Source organism: Balearica regulorum, chromosome 10, assembly GCF_011004875.1.
Source record: "Balearica regulorum gibbericeps isolate bBalReg1 chromosome 10, bBalReg1.pri, whole genome shotgun sequence".
In the NCBI taxonomy this organism is placed as follows: Eukaryota; Metazoa; Chordata; class Aves; order Gruiformes; family Gruidae; genus Balearica; species Balearica regulorum.
Genome location: NC_046193.1, coordinates 13,235,280 through 13,254,882, shown reverse-complemented (window position 1 = coordinate 13,254,882; position 19,603 = coordinate 13,235,280). Strand labels below are relative to the sequence as shown.

The window sequence follows — 19,603 nt, the reverse complement described above, 5'->3', positions numbered from 1 at the left end:
AAAGAGCACCTGACTTCATTTATCGTCCTTAACTCATACCCAAGTTCTTTCTGCTTCATTGAACAAGATACCTATGTTTTCTGAAAAAGAATACCACTCCCTTTATTGTACACATTGCCTCTCTTCTTATAAACACCTCTAAAAACGCCCTGAACAACATCTCACTATTCTCTTTGTCTTTAATGGACTCCTCTTTTTCTGATTACTTTTCCCTGGGTATGGGTATTTAAACATCTATCCATTTGTCCTTTCTTCTTTCTCAGTTTTCCCTCCAACTTTTGCTATCTCCCTTCTCACTCCATCATTTTCTTTTCTTTCACTATGACACTTTTTTTAGTCTTCTAAGATTGACTAGAAAATCTGCTACTGAAAATTTTTTAGGAGCAAAATGCACTCCTTTATAAAGCTGAACTCTATTCTGAAAGGAAAGCCCAGGGCTTAACGCAATTTCTTTTTTATCAATTGTGGTCTGGACAAAAGGTATCCTTTTTTCTCCACCTACTTTTTTCTTGCTGGTGATTCCATTTATGCTCTTCAAATAGGTACCGTGTCACAGCGCAGAGCTGTTATAAAATCCTGCATCTTTGCTCAGATTTCAGCAGCAGAAAATCTGTAGTCACGTAATACTCTAGATGCTCATTTTGTTCTACTTATTTATGTGAAAGAACAAAGCAGTTATAACTAAACCCAGAACAGGAGGAAATTAAAAAGTCCCTTCCCATTGTGTGGGGTGGAAAGGAGGAGAATTAATATCCACAAACTCCAATGGGTTTCAGAGGAAACATGACCCTGACCCTAAACACAGGGGCTGAAGCAAAGATGATGCTTCCAGCCTCAGAGGGATGGAGCCCGATGCCCCAGGGAGGTGGCCCACAGCAGCCCTGGCCCCCACAGCGGTCAGTGAGGAAGAGCATGGGATGCAGTGAAGCAGAGAACTGGCACACTGCGTCACATTGGTTACGACTCCATCCTATGGAAAACCTTCAGTTTGCACAGTATATCTCCTGTATCCCAGCGAGAAACCAAGCGTCCTGCACTGGAGAGCCGTGGTCCTCTTGCTCTGTCCTCTCCTCAAAGAAGAAAGCTGAAAGGCAACTCTTGCACAAAGGACCACAAGGAAGGAGAGTGTGAAAACAAGGGTTGGCAAGAGGTAGGGAGAACGAAGGGAAACTGCTCATCTCTACTACATCGTACTGGTAATTATGTGCGGGAGAACATCCAGTTAACACTTGGTTTTGTCCACATGAAGCCAACTGCTGACCTAATTAATCCCTCCGGGTGTGCCAGCTCACAGCTCCTGACTGTCAATAGGCTGGAAAGAAGCACCAGCTCCCCGCTGCCTGCCCTGCGTACCCCCTCTGCTGTACCTGCCCTCTCATTGTGAAAGTGCAAAAACATTAATTCACTGGGTGACACCACCTCTCGAGGGCCTCATCTTTCAGAGAGGACCCTTAACAAAATGCATGAGTATATCCAAGTGGTGTGGCAAGGTGATGGCTTTCCAAGCGAGATGGGCATTGCCGAAGAAGATTCAACGAGCTGTGCACATCCTCGACTCTTCAACCACCTTGTATCCTGCAGTTATACAACTTTTGACCACAGGAACAAGCATTTTCGTATTTTTGTTTTCGATTCTGAAGGTTTGCTGTTGAGTGGATTGCAATTCTCTAGAATTGGTATCAATTAAACTAGATCTACTGCCACAAATAAACCACATCAAAATCTATAAGGGATGCTCCTCATCCTGCTATAAAAAAGACAAAAACTTTAAAGCCCACAAAGCTTATGAACTTGAATAGTCAGTGGTGTGCGCTGTGCCTATTGAATTTTTTGCATGTGATTAATAACGTATTGATTCAACGTGACACATCTGCAAGGCACTTACAACACATGCTAATGTCAGACAGCAATCTCCGTGCTGTGATAACCAAGCAGTGCCCTAGTGCAGGGGTGAGAAACAATAAAGTAGCCATTTAGTGAAGCAAATGTGCAATAAAATGTATGAGTTCATTATTTCAAAGTATTTTTTCTTGGAGATAACTCACTCCACCCTCACCCATTTTTTTCAACTAATTTTAAATTTTGCCTTAAATTTACTGAGTTTACCAATGCTAGTGTCCAGGGCTTTCTCATAACTGACGATTACTACAGTTTTTCAGTATGTTTTCCAACTAAGTAAAAACCAGATATATGTATAAAATTACATGTTTTCAGAAAAACAAGAACAGTTTTCCACATCCACCAATGGCTCTGATCAGCTTTGTAACCAGGCTGCTGCCACCTCCACACAAAGACAGACTTGTGTTTTTATTGCCTCTATCCATTCCTGCTAACTTACTTAAACAATAACTGAGGAGGGATTTCCATCCCACCTGTGGCAGCTGTTTAAACATGTCGTACAGTACCTTATTGCCACAAATCTACATCCCAACACCATTGGTGGAGGAGAACAATCCTTTCTTCTTCTTTGTTCTCGTGCTCCATCTGCATAACACCTAATTGTTTTTCTAGAATACATTAACGGAAGGAAGACTTGTGCAATACAGCACCGTGGGTGGAAAATGGCCGGCTAACTTGTACCAGGAAAACAACGATTGCACACTTGCGATCAGCAGCGTTAGCCATTACAGGGCTATAAAGTCTGAGGTTACAAAGCCTTGATGACAGAGACATGAGCTCTAAAACTTAATGATCAGAATCAGCTATTTTTGATTTGCCTTGACTTCTCCTTCATGCTGACAGTAATTACCAGCGAAAATATGAATCAGGGATGGAAAACAGCTGTAGAATTTTAAGATGTGGAGCTAAGGTGGAGCAATGACGCTCACCGCTGCATCGTGGTACTCATGGTACTCGAGTGACTACGGTGCTCGGTCAGGGCACCACTGCCCACAGGCCCTCAGCCACCAGGGATTTCCTAAGCACCATGAGGTTCAATTTACTGTTGTTGTTTTCCTTCCTTCAAGAGAAAAAAATGGAACAGAAACTTTAAGCATATTAAGGAAATGAAATCGAAACTACTGATACGGCAGAACAAAACAGCGCGGGGGGGGTTTCTGCAGAGGATATGCTAAAAGAAGAAGTGGCAAAGCTGGTGAACAAGCTCAGAGAGTGCAACTTTGCAAAACAGGCCGGTGAACTGCAGACTTTCACACGCACACAAAAAAAGCGAAGCTGTGTAGACACTATGGTATTTATTTGCTTTCATGCAGCTGGTGCCAGGTGCTGGCTTGCACGGCTGGACACTGGCATGTTTTGTTTAAACCCAGAACAGCCTTGGCTGGGTCTCCAGCTGCAGCTCCATCCTCTGAGCTTCCGTGGCCGGCCAGACCCACTCACCACGCTCCTGGAGGGCATCTCAGAATAATTACTGTTACATCCTACAGGCCTCTCAATGGGCATTATCTGATCAAAAATCATAAAGTTTTGATCACTACCCATCTGTTTTGAAGGTCTGAGTTGGAAGTAAAACCTTTGGTACTGACGACTAAATCAATACGCTTTTAAATGTCACATGATTCAGGCTGATTCGCAATCAGAGGTGTATTTTCAGTTCACTTTTGCCACAGACCTCTGACATCAGCTTTCACATACAGAGAACTACGCTCATTTTCATGTTGAGAGATATGAAAACCAAATAACGCCAGAACAAATACTTCACTTCTCCAAGGAAACTAACATATAAACCACTTCTGCATACCATGCTCTGCAAAGTGCAGAGCACACAGCAAGCACAAACAAAACCCTAATCCCACATACTACTTGGACAAAAGCCCCACTGAATTCACCCTGGAATTGCTGCCACCGAAGGGAGTTTCGTAAGAGCAAGGCTGACTCCAATACAAGAAACGGGTATCTGTAGTCCTGCCTTTACACCAGTGTCAATCCCGCAGGCTACGGGGACTTGCTTTCCTGCTGGCTTTTGCAGGTGAGCATCCCCAAATGCAGCATAACAATATATGAACAGCCTGAGTCTTTTTCTCCATCTCTTATCTTTTCAAACAAACACCAGCTGATGGTTTTCATTGCAGGTTGCTTTTACAGTCCGAGCTTGACTACTGTAAACTTAACCTACTCCTGTTGACCAGTTCAGAAGAATAGTTCATAAAGCTGAACAGTTGAGGAAAAATTCTTTCTTAGTGCAATTTCATCTAAGTGAACATGCTTATACCAGATACCAATGTGGCACATTAACCTTTAACATCCAAAGCTGTTTTCATCATGACTACAATTGTTTGTCATGATTTTTTTTGTGTGTGTGCAAAAGCTAATTACAGACAGGTGGGAAACTGTTTGCAGTTCCACCATAAATGATGGGTACGTGACAAACAGCTGAGATATAGCCATAAAAACACTCCATATGTAAACTAATGGTAGAAAGTGAGAGAACTTCCTTTGGTTTACTTTTCTGGATTTTGTAAGGAGGTGACATGCAGACAAGAGCTACATGAACTTCTGATAATTTTGCAGAAGCAGAAACCCAGGTGATTCAAAGTCAGATAGATCGCTCTACATTCGTCATGTGAATATTATCCTGTCTATTAAATTTGACGTGTAATCTATAGCTTGCGTACTGCAGGAAGAGTGGAGAAGGGACCTTCAACCCTACTAAGCAGCAATATCTTCTGCTACTATATTTCCTTGAAAGAGCAACCCTCTGCATCATTTAAGGAGGATCTGCATGAAGAGACAGAACTGCTGTGGTTACAGAAGAGGCAGAGCACCAATCACTGGAAAAACTCAGAAAATATAGGAAAACAAGACCATCCTGTTAAATCTTGATTTTAGAATTCTGCCTGGCATAAAAGGGACAAGAAGGGCTTTTGGTTGCTCATATTTAGCCCTTCCTCAATCCACTATGGTAGCCTCATTTGTAAACTTTGCTTTTGACAGTACCTGATGGGAAACAAGGTGTTTTCATAAGCAATATACTTCTTGCTGATAAAGGAGAGATATGGAGAAAAATCACCTTATCTTGGCAGACTTGAAAGAGCAACTCTATAAAACTATTCCCGTATTTCTTTTTCCTGTCAACTGGGAGGTGGTTTGGGGTTTGGGTTGGTTTTTTTTTTCCTTCCAATAATAGCCAGATCATCGTTGAAAATTCCCTAGACTGATATGGAGAATCTGAGCATGGTTTTGCTTTCTTTCGGCACAATTAAAATACAAAGGGCATTTTTTGGCTAGCATATGGGCGAACCCATGAAAATTTTGTACCCTATAGAGCTCACAGACACCCCTCTGCACGTCCAAAGGTCTTTGGCAGACAGCTGCAGGGCTGGGAAGGCGTTTGGCTGAGGAACAGATGCTCTGTGCAGCATTAACTCCCTCACGTGGTTACAGCCACAGGAGGAAACCAGCACGTAACGGCAGAGCAAGGGCAGTTGGTGACTTGCTAAATCCTAAATACCCCAAAGCTCTCTTCAAGGCTGCTAGAGAATGGGATTTGTAACTGAAAGGGAAACAATCTTTACTATTTAAATACTTCTCATCCTGATGTAATTATACATCAAACTCTTCAACTGATAACTTCAATTGGCACTTAATGAAGAGTTGAGGAGATCTCGAGTGAAATCCTGGTAAAAATTCCAACTAATTTCAGAGATACTCAAATTTCACCTACTAATCTCATCTGAGTTTACATTTACATCTTGGTTTCAATCCCACATGAGTAAAACCACTGTAACTTCACTGACCTTCAGGAGGTCACTCCTGTTCTACGCTATGACTGTGTGCTTCCAACGGGGAGTGAGGAGTTAACGACACACACAGCACTACGGCTGAATCAGAACGGGAACTGGGTATTACGGTATTTACGGAACCGTAAAATAATTTAGGTTAGAAGGGACTTCTGGAGGTCACGTAACCCAGCCTCTTGCTCAAAGAAGGGCCAACATCAACATCAGACTGGGTTGCTGATGGCCTTAGCTGGTCAAGCTCTGAAAACCTCCCAGAGTGGAGACTGTACAATCTCTGTGCAACCTGTCCCACTGCTTCACTCCTCTCAGGGTGAACATTTTTTCCTTATAACCAACCTGAACTTCCCTATCGGACAAAGAAAGAGGATGAGGAAAAAAAGGGAGGAGGATTAACACAAAATGACAAGACAATGCTGAATGCAAAGCTCAATCTTCCTATTCTGATACTGCATGCATACAATACAAGCAGTTGGAAAGAAAAAGATACAGAGGGTGTGTGTGGGGAGTGACAAATGGGTAAGCTCCAGGTTAAGTACAATATAAGCAACAGTCCCTCGTGGCAACGTATCAGACGATACTCATTTTATTGTCAGAGTAAAAACATACTCCTTTAAGAAAACCAAACAAAAAACCCTACTGAATGTTATAATGCATGCCAAGCAATTATTGCTTTCTTCAATGTGTCCTGTGACTCACTGTGCCACAGTAAATTGGCATATGGTGCTCATTCAGGGTGTATAACTCACACAGTTGCAATAGCTCTAAAGAGCTAATAGTTACTTGGACTGTAGTTAATTTGGGGGGGTTTTAATTTCCCCGTGGCAATGCAATAAATGTCATGCTTGTTACTGTATTATTATTTTTAAAAAAATGTTTTTAGTGGCAGGCAAGTGTCATTAACGCCTAAAATGTCTTGTATGCTAGGGAAATTGATTCAGACAGCCTCTGGCATGCGAAAGCACATAAATAATTGGTAAATACTACCTGTGGTCTTCTGCATCCAGATTTGCCTGATGCCAAGAGCAATCAACTCCTTTTTGGCTGCAAAGGACAGGAGGGCACTCCATACCTTGCAGAAGGCACTCAGTACCTGGCAAAAATCAAACTTTCTGTGTGCCAGCGCCCCATGAAAGAGCAAACCCTGAAGCGCGTATGACAGAAATGGTTCTCTTCTCTTACAAGGGAAGGCAACCTGCTAGAGAGACAGAGCCAGCTCTCCATAAGGTGCCGAATACTCTCCTTGCCTGGGAAAGGTGCATTTCCCATGGTTACCCTGCTTAAAAAACAGCTCTAACTTTCTTAATGAAGGAGACAAAAAAACAACAAAGCAACTGTCTTTCAGTGACTCTGCCCAAGAGCAGTAGACTGGAAATCCAGTTTTTACCACTAAGATGACATCAGAGATGCTTAAAAGCAGGGATCCAGCAGCAGAAGAAGAAACTGTGTGTGATTACAAAAAAATTCTTCTCCCGTAATCTAGATTACTCAAATGAGCCTGAGCTACACCATGACTTGTGAGTACCACCAAGAGAATATGGCTTCAGACTGCTAATGGAGCTTTCCATCATACCGAAATAATTTAATGCGGGGAAAAAATCCTATATAAGCGAGATCTACCCAACACTTGCATACATTTGACACAAGTCCACTGAAGCCAGTGCTATTCATTAGCAGAAGCGGATCAGTGAGATAGAAGTGGACCACTGAGATTTTGCCCACATAGGGACTCTGAACTACAGCAGAAGAGCCACCAGTTTCAAGGTCAGCAGGACTGATTCCTGATGAAGGGGGTCTGACTTTGATACTGTTTACACAACGATAAAGAAATAGCGATGCTACTGAAATCAACAAAGCTACGCTGGAGTAAATCCGTTGAGAATTAGATCCTGAATTTGTATGTCTTTGCAGCTAATTTCACAGGTATTAAACAACACATCTCGAAATGTGACTTGGAAGGAAAAACATAAACAAAATCTCAGCCTACAGCTCTATCGCTCCCTGATCCCCGAGGAGGCAATTATTCCCTCCGTGGTGTTCTGCGTGGGCCAAATACAATGATTGCCAATATAAATATTTTGTTCCTGGGGTTTTGCTTTATAGAATGTAAACTTTGACTGTGTGGCCTCAGGTGTTTTCAGTGCTTAGCAGGTTCCAAATGGAGATCGGGGAATATGGCCATGACCTTCGCATGAACAGCAATGGTGAAGAATGACCTGCTCTGTCTATTTCCTCACCTTGCATTCCCTGAACTGTTTAATTGTGTGGAAGACAGTTGAAATTGTGCCTGAACCAAGACTGCCAGGCTCTGATCTGTGCTCTTTCATTGTTATTCTGTAGATTCTTTTCTAGTGCTCACAAAATATTCCCCATCTCCTCAGAAATATCTTTGATTTATTAATATGTTTGTTGTGACTTGCTTACCTCCCTCTCTCTAGGAATGTACTTGAGAAAGTGCAAAAGTACATAAAAATTAAGTAGATCTCAGACAATTTTCCAATCAAAACTCATATTCATCTATGCAGAAATGTCAAAGTCTTCATCTCACCCAAGGAGATAAAACCAGCATTTAGGTAATAACCATCTTCTCAACGCAAAGACCCTCCCTCCAGAGAAGGAAACGCTGCCTTTGTCCAGATCCCATACGTTTGTTCTCTTGTTGGCTAATTCCTGACAGTGTTAGCTAGATTTTCATTACAGGGTATTATTTGTAGCTGCTGTTTTCATGAAGCAGCTGTAATAAACAAGTGAGATTTATGTTCCTTTTTAAATTGCTTGAAATAATTACTGTTGTTAAATTTAGACTCTGAAAGAACCTACTGATTTCTCTATTTTTTTTAATAAATACAGAAGCTACAAAGCAATCTACCACCATCAGTCAGGCTTGGGCCAGAACAGTATGCTGTTATCCATATACTATCCAAAATGTGTTTTAGATGAGGAAATAATTTAAGTTCTCCAAACAACCTCTTAAAAGTAAATGATGGTTGTGCTGACTTGTTGTAACAACTGTACTGTGTGTTATTCCTCTCCAAACTAAACTCAGACAGGACTTCTTTTTATTTCTATTCTGGTCTATACAGGTGCAAATGGACACCCTGGGTCTGGATCACGCTGGTAAGCTCAATGGAAAGTAGCACCAAAACTGAGACCCAAACCCAGATCAGAATTTTGCAGCTGACTTCCAAGCTTGATGATTTATACTGCATCCAACTATCATAAAAGCCCTGACCCATGTCAGGCATTCAAATGCCAAACTCGGAGCTTGTGGTTTGCTCTCATCTCTGCATCATTTACTTTTTCCACTCGTTCTCCCTCAACCACAGCTTGCTGTATTGACAGTCCAGACACTTATTTAAAATAAGTAAACACGATGCCCTCCCCAACCCAGTTGGCCATTTCACAGCTACTGCTGCATTTCAGAGCCTGATCCAACAAACCTGCCTCATGACAGCACCGAACAAACATCCTCTAAAAAGCTTTTCACTCATAGTTATTTTTTTGTCTTGTTTTGTTTGGTCAGCTTTGTGATTCATCAGCCTTACAGTATTTTTCTTGGTGCGGGTACCACTGTCCTGGCAGTCCAGGTTTCCTCAGTGCAATGGGAAAGACAAGATGAAATAGCAGGGGCCATGACACAACTTAGCCTTAATGGTTCTACAAGAGGGGACTGATGTGGAGCAGACGTTCAGCTGACTACAACCCCAAAACAGGTGAGGAAAAGATGATCTGCTTTGGGAAACACCATATCATGCCATACATATGAGGGATACAGCAACAATATATTAACCACATAATGAGAAAAGGTACAAAATGAAGACAAGGAGAAGGCTAAACCTGTCAAGTTTTTACATTATGAACTTTTATAACTGGAAGAAGGAAAAGTAAGGGAAGGTATGCAAACAAGAATGATTGGAGCTGGGGAAAGGGTCTGAAATAATGTGCGGAAGACAGTTATAATAGGTATCAAAACATAAAACTGTAAGTACTACTTTGCTCTATATATGATAAAACAGTAACGACTTTTACATAAATGATAAACTCCCAGGGCATTAAAATAAATACATAGGCTTAAATAATTCCTGGGTAAAATAAGTAAGTGGCATGCAATGGGATGGGGATTTAGTGCTAGGAAGTATAAAGCCCTACGTCTCAGGAGAGCAGTGACATTGCCTGAGGAGCAGCTAGCTGCAAAGCCGTGAATCCAAGAAAGACCTAAAGGTGACTGCAGGTTAAGATTAGCCAAGCAATACAGTTTCTCTGTGTGATGCTACTGAGTGATGCAAGAGAAGGGTCAAAAACTAAGCTATTTCTGGATGTGTGCATATGAAGGGATGATATGGAAATCTAAAGCATAATGCTATGTCAAAACAACCACAATGGATATAGTACAAGTCTCCACAGATTAGAAAGGAGATAGAAAAAATAAAGGAAATACAAATAAGGACAATAAAAAAGATCTAAGGAGAGGTTAAGAGAGCTAAATTAATATGGTCTATAAATGAGAAGACTCCTGGGCTGAGATCCAGCTATAAATACCTTCAAGGTACTGTGTGTAGAGGAAGGTAATTAATCTAGCTCAAAAGATAGAGGACAAGAAGCAATTGCTTGAATATAGGAATGGAAAAATTCAGGATGTATAATAAGAAAAAGTTATTTGAAGAGACACATCTGCTCAACAGGGCAGACTCCCAAGGTGGTAGCCAAGGCACACTCACTGTATGCAACTGAGAACAGGCTGAATAAGGGGCTCTGGGAAATGCTGCAATCGCAGCTTTCTACAGCCCAAAGCGATCACCACAGACCAACTTAGTGATCTTTTAGTCTCTTTCTTTATGGGTTATCTGAAAGGCTGCTCCTCTATTTAAAAATAACCACCCAAACCTATGTATCCATGTAGTGACAATACATCCACCCCAGAGCTCAGAAATGGGGGTGTGCAGTAGTCTGATGTGCAACACAGGGAACCGCAAACCTCTCCAACTCTCTTCTGGCTGTTCAGTGGTGTGGGCAATGTGAGTCTGGTGGGTGCCGGGCAGCACAGTGTCAGCAGGACAAAAACTGCTGACCCAACCAGCAGATTATTCTGAGCTTCTCAACACCGAGGTCAAAGGCTGAAGTGGGAACTACCTCTTGTGATATTTGTGGTCTTCCCTAGCCTTGTGCTAAGAGATCCTGCATGGCAGCTTTCAATGTCACTGCACAAATTATGTACTTTGATTTATGATTAGCTGAAAACCAACACTAGCAGTATTTAACAATCCTCAGGAGCTCTAAAATACACTTGCATTAACAAAATAAAAAAAAAAATCCCAAAACATTTGCAACAGGCCTTACAATTTTCATTGACAAATGGGTATACACAAACGTGAGGAATACAAAACCCAAGTACCGTTATACCCCCCCTTAAACATATCCCATCCCAACTGCACTCACCAATCGGGACTTCTGTCCCCTCCTCAATGTAGATGGGCAGTGGTGATTCCTCCATAGGATGAGGCACTGATGGAAAGTAATGAATTGTAGTAGTATATGTCGCAAAGTGACTACAATAAGATGGTCCCTTTCTTATCATTACAACTACACATGGCTGGTTACTGTCACAAAGACTGCTTTCTCAAAGTGGTCACCTCCTGTCACAGTGACTGGTCCAAATCACAGTCCTGAGGGGTTCACCGTTCACTGCCACAGGAGTCAACCCCTCTGAACGCGGTCTGGGAGAGGTCCTTGCCCTGGATGCTTCATGATCCTGCCATTTCGCTATAGTCTTGCTATTCCCCTCCCTGGAGTTTAGCTCTCTTTTGGAAACTCACACAGTTGAAGCCAAGGGGAGCCAATGCACAGACAGGCACAAATAGAGTTATTGAGCCAAAGTCATATTTCATGCACAGAACCAGAAGAGAGAGGCTCTGATGCTCAAAGCTTGCTGTTAGCTGTTGAAAAGCCACAGCAGGTGATGGAAGGCTGCACCACAAATGGCCTCTGGACCACAAACTTTTCGTTACTCATTCATTTTGGAGTATATGTATTGGACTTAGGAAGCTCCTAATTATTACTTTGTGATACTGAAATCTCCAGACAAAACTCTTCAGATCTGCACTGCACGCTCATTCTGCACTTTCCAGACACCATACAGTCAGTGCTGTAGGGTTCATCTGTTTGGGTTCTTCTCTATTTGGAAGCTTCTTCCCTTAAAGGTGTTTTTGTTGCCCTATTTCCCATTTAAAATCTCTGGGAAGCATGTGCTTCACAGGCTTTTCAAGAGGTTTGAATTTCCTACACTAGAATGAAATAATAATGAACTACAAATGTTGAAAATGGTCATCATCAAAAGCCTTCTGGAATTCTTCCTTCTCTGTTACCTTTTAAAAATGATGATGTACGTTCTCAAAGGTACAAACTCTTAAGCTAGTCTCAGCTAGGATTCCAGCTGCAGAGAAGGACAATTCTTTAATCCTTTGTGAGGTGTCTTTCACTAACTACTGGCTTTTTTTTTTTTGAAAGATTCTTATGATATCCATAAAACCAGCCAAAGAACACCTGTGGTTTAAAGCTATTAAATAAAGCGCCTTACATTGCTAGAAACACAACCAGAATAAAGAGTGTTTTCAACAGATGCTTGACTAGCAACAAGATTAATATAAACCCCACACCGGTGCTTTGTGGGATGCAAAGGGCTGCCAGTCCCCTGCCTTCCCCTAAGCCCACCCCTCGCTCACGTGGAAGAGGAAGGGAAGCACAGAGGAGAGGAAGAGCAGAACACAGTTGCCTACAGAACTACTGTACAAGCCACAGAAATCATGGTCTACCGGGGCGCCTTGCGCAAGCCACTTTTACCTAGAAGCTGAACTAACATTCCAGCTCAACAACAGCAAAAAAACCATTTGTTACCACACGGTGTTTTGCTACATATTAACGCAAGCATAATGGAGTGCTGCAATTCCGAGATATATGTTATTTAAAAAAAAAAAAAGTTTACTTATGGGAAATCAGCCTGAGGTGAGCGCTCGTGGGCTTGCCATGCCACTGGACACAGTACATGCTTGGAAGTTATGCAAAGCGGACCCTGCATTGGGAACAATGCAGTCATTTTCCTTGCTAAGCTAATTTTGCATTAAGGCAATGAGAGTCTTCATCTATACAGCCCCTTAAAACGTTTAATCGGATTTATTTACTAGGAAGAAATACCAAAGCAGAGCTTCCTATACTACTCAAGAGTATTCAAATCTGAGATCTGCTAGCAAACCAGGTCACTAGACGGTGTGGAAAAAATACTGTTGTATTTTTATGACATGCAGCTTTCTTGGTCCCATGAAGAATACTGTACTGGGCTCACCCAGACCGAGCAGTCAGTGTGGAGCCAAATGCTTTCACAAAACATTTCCAACAGTATTCACCAATGGCTGGTGGCATTTACTCTTATTTTAATGGGTATCACCATAGGTTGTAGAAAAGGCCTGAAATACTGCAGGCTATTTGAGGCCAAATACGCATATAAACACTCTCTCTTACCCACACATATACATGCACACACTAGTAAACAAATGGCTCTATAGGCAGAACTTGGATTTTGCAGGATCCAAGGCAGAGAAGCTGACTCTTGTCACAGGGTTTGGGATTCAGGGACTCTGGGGTGCTAAAACGAGCTCTCACTTACAGGTCTCCTCTGCTTTGGGCAAACCACTTTAATATTATCCCTCCAGGATTTACCCACCAATTTTATGGGCATGCTGCTTAAATGTCTGCAAAGTGCTTTGCAATGGATTCTAAATTCTGCAGTGATAGGCACACAAGAACTGCACAGACAGATTTAAGATAACAGTTGCTGAACATTATTACTGTGTAACTACAGACTATTTTTACATGCTCTATACTTGGTTTCTATGAACAGATGGTAAATGTTCAGTATTTGAACATTTTAATGAGCTTTATAACCTTTTTGTAATTTCATAAATAAGCATAAATAACACTTACATGAAGAAGAGTCTCTCCTGAATAGATTTTCTCTTCCTGTTTGGAAAGAAAAAGAGAAAAAGAAAAGGCAAAAAAAATATTTTAAAGGAAAAAAATGGGTCTAGCAAGATATGTCAGACATGTTTCAATGTTATCATGCATAGTGTTTTCTGAATTTCATCAGTGAACTTATATTATGAAGAACATCAAGACACTGAATGTAGTACCAATGCCACAACAGGAGATCATTTCTCACCTGTTTCATTCTATGTAAAACATCACAGGAAATTTGACTATATCCATCTCAAAAGCAAGGAGATTACACTGCGACAGTGAAATGCAAACGCCATGTGATCTGAAGCAAAAAAGGAAGAACTTTTAACCACATTCCGGCCCACTGATAACCCCGTGGCTCGAAGTATGGGTTGCTCTCCTACCTACGGACAGCCTACCTACACCAACACCCTAAAGCAGGGCACTCCTGCTGCGTTTTGGCACAGTGTAATTGTTTTTCCATGCCAACACTCGAGCACCGACTGCGTTCAAACCCAGGTCAGGCAGCCACAGCACCAAAGGGGTTCTTCAAAGCTGTGGCCATTCTGGGTGACAAGAACCACAACAGGAAACCCAGTAACTGTTAAAATGCACCGGCCTTCCCAACAGCTCATGGCTCTCAACAGCCACCCACCCTGCTGCTTCCCACCTACAGCTCGCTGGCAGGACGAGGATTCGATTCACGCCCACCTTCCACTAACCTAGCTGGTGGTTTTGGTGGATGCTCTTGGAACAGGGTTTAGGGTCAGCACTGAGTGGCTTTCTGCTGGTGTAAGTCTAGACACATTGAAAAAAAAAACAAACAAACAAAAACCAAACCTGAGAGAGACTGATATAAATACAGGAAATGCTGTAGGACACCAGCCACAGCTTAAAAGTCACAGAGTGCAGCAGTACGGTAGCCCTTCCAATGGCAGTTTTGGGGGGAAAAAAGGACAATCAAGAGTGGCAGTCCCACTTAACTTCTACCACATTATCGTCTATCAATATTAGCTACTCTGTAAGCAATTTCAAAGGGTATTGCCTAGAGTTTACATGCCTTGGGATGATACTCAGCTAGCACAAATCAATTAAATCCACGGCACTACAACAGCTGAGGATTCACGTAAACATGCACGTATGGAGGAAATTCAACAAATATTAAATCACTATACTTGCATCCTCATGCTTTTCTTCCAAACGCCAAGGACCCAATCCTGCAAGCAGCCCCCCAGAGTGGCCTTAGAATAAACTTGAGTTCTGTGCATGAAGCCCTTAAGAGGATTGGACTCCGGATTATTTTAAAAAACATAACTCTGATCCATTCTGGTCACATAAGTTAGTGATCAGAAGAAGTCAAAGGCACTAATCCTGCTGGGTAATCTATTCAAAGCTGCACTTCTTAAATGATCTACAATTTATTAGTATGACCAATCAAATAAGCATTACTTACAAGAGGCTTTAACTACCATGGCTTTCCCATCCATTTGTATGTGTTGTAATATGGTTAAATTTAAAAGAAACAAATCAGCATAATCTTTTTAGAGTCAGTTGCCAGCACGATTAAAATCCTGAGAAGGGCACTGCTGTGGAGACTCCCCTTAGTGGTGGAACTGGCAACATTGCTATTGGGGCACAGGGGCAATGTTGCCCCATTCCCCATTGAGGCAAAACTATAAGGCATTGGAAAACCTAGAAGGGGTAAAATTAAAATAATAGGGGGCTGCTGCTGTGTCTAGAGGTGCATTGATGGAAATCCTGAGAGCATCACTGCCCGGGAAACGTGGCAGCTTGCTGAAAGGCTTGTGCCTGAGAGTCTCTTTGGAAACACCCAGCCCACAGGAGGACTTGGCTAGAAACCAGTCAGTCTGTAGCTCAGTCTTGGTCAGGCAGAGTATCGATTCAAGAAAAACTCATTGAAATATTTGCAATGACTAGCTGTAAGACAAGATCTTCATCTAGGCTTTACAAACAGAACTGTGCTCAGGCACGGGAGGTTTCCCAAGCACCGTGCAGCAAGAGCAAGCCAATCTAAACTGTCCTCCTATTTTTCCAGGGCAATGTTGCACCTTTTTTCCTACAGCAGTTCCCACAGACTGAAGCCTCCTGCCACAGCCCCAACATTTCACCTCTGACATTCAAGAAACCTCCAGGCACCCCATCCAAAAACTACAAATTATCAACTACCAACAAAGAGCGGCATGCCAAATTTTGCTCCTGGTTACAGCAAAGTAAAATAAAATAAAAACTGGTAGCATTTGAAGCATTCCAAATTTCTAATGGATTCTAGACCAAGATCCCTAAACAAACAAACAAACAAACAACCCCCCCCAAGATTCTGATCTAGCACCCCCAAGCATGCAACCACCTTCTCGGTACCTCCAGGTATCACAGGACCATCTGCAACCTCCTGCTTTTTGAGAAGTGTGACAGAAAATAACCCTAACACCGCACGGTAAAGGAAGCAGGTTAATAAATTACAGCAAGAAACGGCCTTTCCTCTCCTGGCCCGCCCGCAGGCTGGGGGTCCGGGTCCCGCCCCACCCGCGGGGCAGCGCTGGGACCCCACGGAGAGGGAAGGGTGTCTGTCGCCCTCCAGTGGGTGCAGCCTCAAAGCAGCCCAGACCGTGAGAGAGGTGGGAAGGGGAAGGAACAGAGAAGGTGAGACGCAGGCAAACAGAGAGAAGAGAAAAAAACACTATGCAAAGCAGAGAAGAGACAGTTGAAGAGGAAACACGAAGATGCTATCTCTGAAAGTGCCAAAAATAAAGTTTCCAGTGTCAGCCTAACCAGGGCAACAAAGACATCCTCCCGCCACGCTCGTGCTTCAGCCTCGACTTACTCTGGGCGAGGGACACGGTCATGCTGCTGGCTGCCTCAACTGTTCACACATTTTGCTTTAAAAAAACACAGCAACCTTCAGGGGAACCTTTCCTCAATACTCGTGCAAAGTTAGGCAATGCCAAAAAGCAGTCAGCTTGCCCAAATGCAGACCCAGAGGTAGACACCCGGCTGTCAAAAGCCATTAGGGTTTTCACCAAAGCCTCTCCCCTCCAAATTCCACAGCAGCAGGTTTTAACGGGCTGATTTACCCTCAAACCTAAAGCCATAAAATCTAAAGCGGTAGCAACTGTCTTCTGAGCCCCGAATTACACAGCCGATGACATGTCCCTCGATCAGGGCTGCCTCACTTTTTTGCTAGTCCAAAACTCAAAACATTTTGACATACAAGCAATAGAAAAAAAAAATGCAGTTACCAAAATAGCACTATCAACGTAACCAGCTCCTCTCGGCACATTTTCTTAATGCCTTTCCCAATACGGTTAAAAAAATGGGAACAAACCAAAAAACTCCATCTTTACACCTTGGCACAAACCGTGCTGGAATACGTGTGGGAGTGTATTTCTTCGTGTTTGTCTGGATCCTGTCCCACTACTTTTTTTCATCGGTGCTTTCCTTTAACCATAGCTCTTATTAAACAGCAGAAATCAGCTTTTACAATTTCTAAATACAAAGTTTTGTCACTCTCAGAGCTGCCTAAGGAAAACACGGCTTGCCTTGCGTTTCACAAATAACACATACTCTGCACATTTCTTTGCCTGTGTGAAATAAATTCTCCCATGTTCTTATATGGAAACCTTGCGAGTCCTCCCACATGCCGCCTGTTACAGTATCAGGCAGAGATGGGCATTCATTATCTTAAAGCCGGTGGGTGAATTTTGGATCCAAGTTACCCCGAGACGAACCCAGAATTATCGCCCCTTCGCACCAAGCTGAGCTCAGTAACCTGCCCTGTGCAGTCCCTGCGTTTTTCTTTCAAGCCCAAATCACAACTTTGATTTTAGCATGCCAAGGATCAACAAAATAAAAGGAAAAAGGGGGGGGGGGGGGGGAGCATCCAGCGGTATTACCCACCAGGTAGGCCCATTTGCATCAGATGTAGCGTTGCCCGTACCAGCCTCTTCACTTGAGGTTAGCGCACGGCAGCCAGAGAAAATACAGCGGGGAGGGGTGGGAAGGCGAGAGAAAAAGAGCAAAAATAGCCGGGGAGAGAAGCGTGCTCTGTAGATGTGCTGGAGGGCCGCCAGCAAGTGGGTAATTGCTGCAAACTGTTATCGCGAAAAAAAGTTAACGCAAGGTGGTGGGGGGGTGTGTGTGTGTGAAAATAACCGCTGGGGGAGATACAAACCCGCAGGGGTAATAAGACAGCTGGGGAGGAGGGGGGATCGAAAGAAGAAGAATGAATAAATAAATAAATGGAGCGGGGGAAGGGAAAGCGCGCCCGGGGGCACCCCGAGGCAGCGCGGACAAAGGGAGGACGCTGCCACCGCCCCCGGCCCGGCCCGGCTCGGTTCGGTTCGGCTCCGCTGGGCGCGGAGCGGCCGCCCTTTGTTCGCCGCGGCAGCGGGGAGGGATCCGCGCCTCTCCGCGCCTCTCCGCGCCAGCCCCGCCGCCGCCGCCGCCGCAGCAGCCCCGCCGCCCGCCCGCCCGCCCGGGAGGCGCCGGTACCTGCGTCCGCTGACCGCGGTGCTTGCGCGCCGCTGCGCCCCTGCGGCGGTGCGGCGCGTCCGGCGGAGCGGTGCGGCGCGACTAGCAGCGCCGAGCGGGAGGAAACGGTAATTTATAAGCGCTTTCTTCCTGACCTCTCGTGTCTGTTGTCTAATGAGGGAGCTTTGAGCATCACCCATCCTGCTGAGTGGAAAAACACCGGCACGGCCTCTTCTTTGCTGGGGAGGGGGGAGCCTAAAGGAAGGGGTGTGGGGGAGGAGGGGCCATGCCGCAGACACGGCGGCGGAGCCGGGGCTGGCAGGCGGCCGCGGGGCGGCGGGGAGGGGCAGGCGGGTGCGGGGCAACCGCCGCCGCCTCCGGGGGGGCCGCCCCGGGCCGCCCGCCTTCCCCCGCGGCGCCCCGCGGCGAACGGGGCCGCCCCCGAGCCGGCCCGGCGGGAGCCGGCCCTCGTCCCACGGCTGCAGGCGAGGGGAGGGGAGCGGAGCGCTGCGTGCCGCGGCTCTCCTCTGTTTCTTATTTTTGTACATTTTTTTAAATTATCATTTTTTATCTTTACACAAAGAGCGCCCTTCTCGCAGACAAAGCATCCCACGGCGTTGTCACCAGCCCTGCCCGTCCCTGCCCCCGGGCCCTGGCTTTGCTCCGCTGCCGCCACTTTTCCCCCCCAGGAAGGTGATGCGGGCTCGGACTCTGGACCCGGTGTCGCTCGGTCAGGCTTTTGGGGCGTTTGGTCTCGGCAACCGGCTCCTGCTGGAAGAGGAAACACAAGGCAGCGTGGCCTGGCAGGTGCCTGGGAGACCGGGATATCTCTGCTCTTCTCTGTCTCCTCCCAGAAGAGCGGTCCCCGGCACCGGTCAGCCCCGCTCACGGCTGGAGAACAAAGTATGGTCGGAATGATCAGCAGGAGAAATGAGCAGGGGCACGTTTTGTCCTACATTGGGTTTCATTGCACTGAAAACTGGCGCTTTTCTCCTGCAGGCGAATGGGTATATGACTCAAATATGTCTCTGCTCTCCTACCCGCATCTTCTCTAGTTCTGTTAATGAAAGGATACTGCAGCATACAGACTCGCTAGGCTTTTTCATAGGCTTTTTCTGCTGAAGACTTAGTAAGATCCTCTGTACTGCAAAATACCGTTTGCATTTTGGGGGCTGAGTAATGGGGAAAAGCGGATTTTGGGCCGTGTTTTGCAGAAGTCCCGCGGTGCTAACCTTGCAATGGGAACAGCAGAGATGGACGAAAAAAGAGTGAACAGTCCCCACAGCCCTGCTCTCCCAGGCTTTCCCAGATACAAGACCCTACCGTCCTACACCAGAACTAGGACCACAGTCTCGGCTACACACCTCTGGAGCCCATCACCTACGCATAGGCTGCCAGGGGATCAAATTCCATCACAGCAGCCTCCAGGGAGG

General features: G+C 44.6%; 1 protein-coding gene across 13 annotated transcripts in view; it reads right to left on the bottom strand.

Annotated features, from left to right (window-relative positions):
• Positions 1-19,603, bottom strand: part of SLC6A6 (solute carrier family 6 member 6) — a 93,484-nt gene that overhangs the window by 40,250 nt on the left and 33,631 nt on the right. Inside the window, exons 1-4 of one of the 13 annotated variants that reach the window (XM_075762153.1) lie at positions 18,192-18,414; positions 13,671-13,706; positions 11,133-11,198; positions 6,684-6,740 (exon numbers count right to left, since the gene is read on the bottom strand). In XM_075762153.1, the coding sequence (XP_075618268.1) occupies positions 6,684-6,740; positions 11,133-11,187 (112 nt within the window). In that variant the 5' untranslated portion in view covers positions 11,188-11,198; positions 13,671-13,706; positions 18,192-18,414. Of the gene's footprint in view, positions 1-2,749; positions 2,769-6,683; positions 6,790-11,132; positions 11,199-13,670; positions 13,707-13,905; positions 14,005-17,597; positions 17,650-18,191; positions 18,415-19,603 lie in introns of those variants that run through there. The other 12 variants (XM_075762151.1, XM_075762160.1, XM_075762155.1 and 9 more) reach the window with 12 other exon arrangements.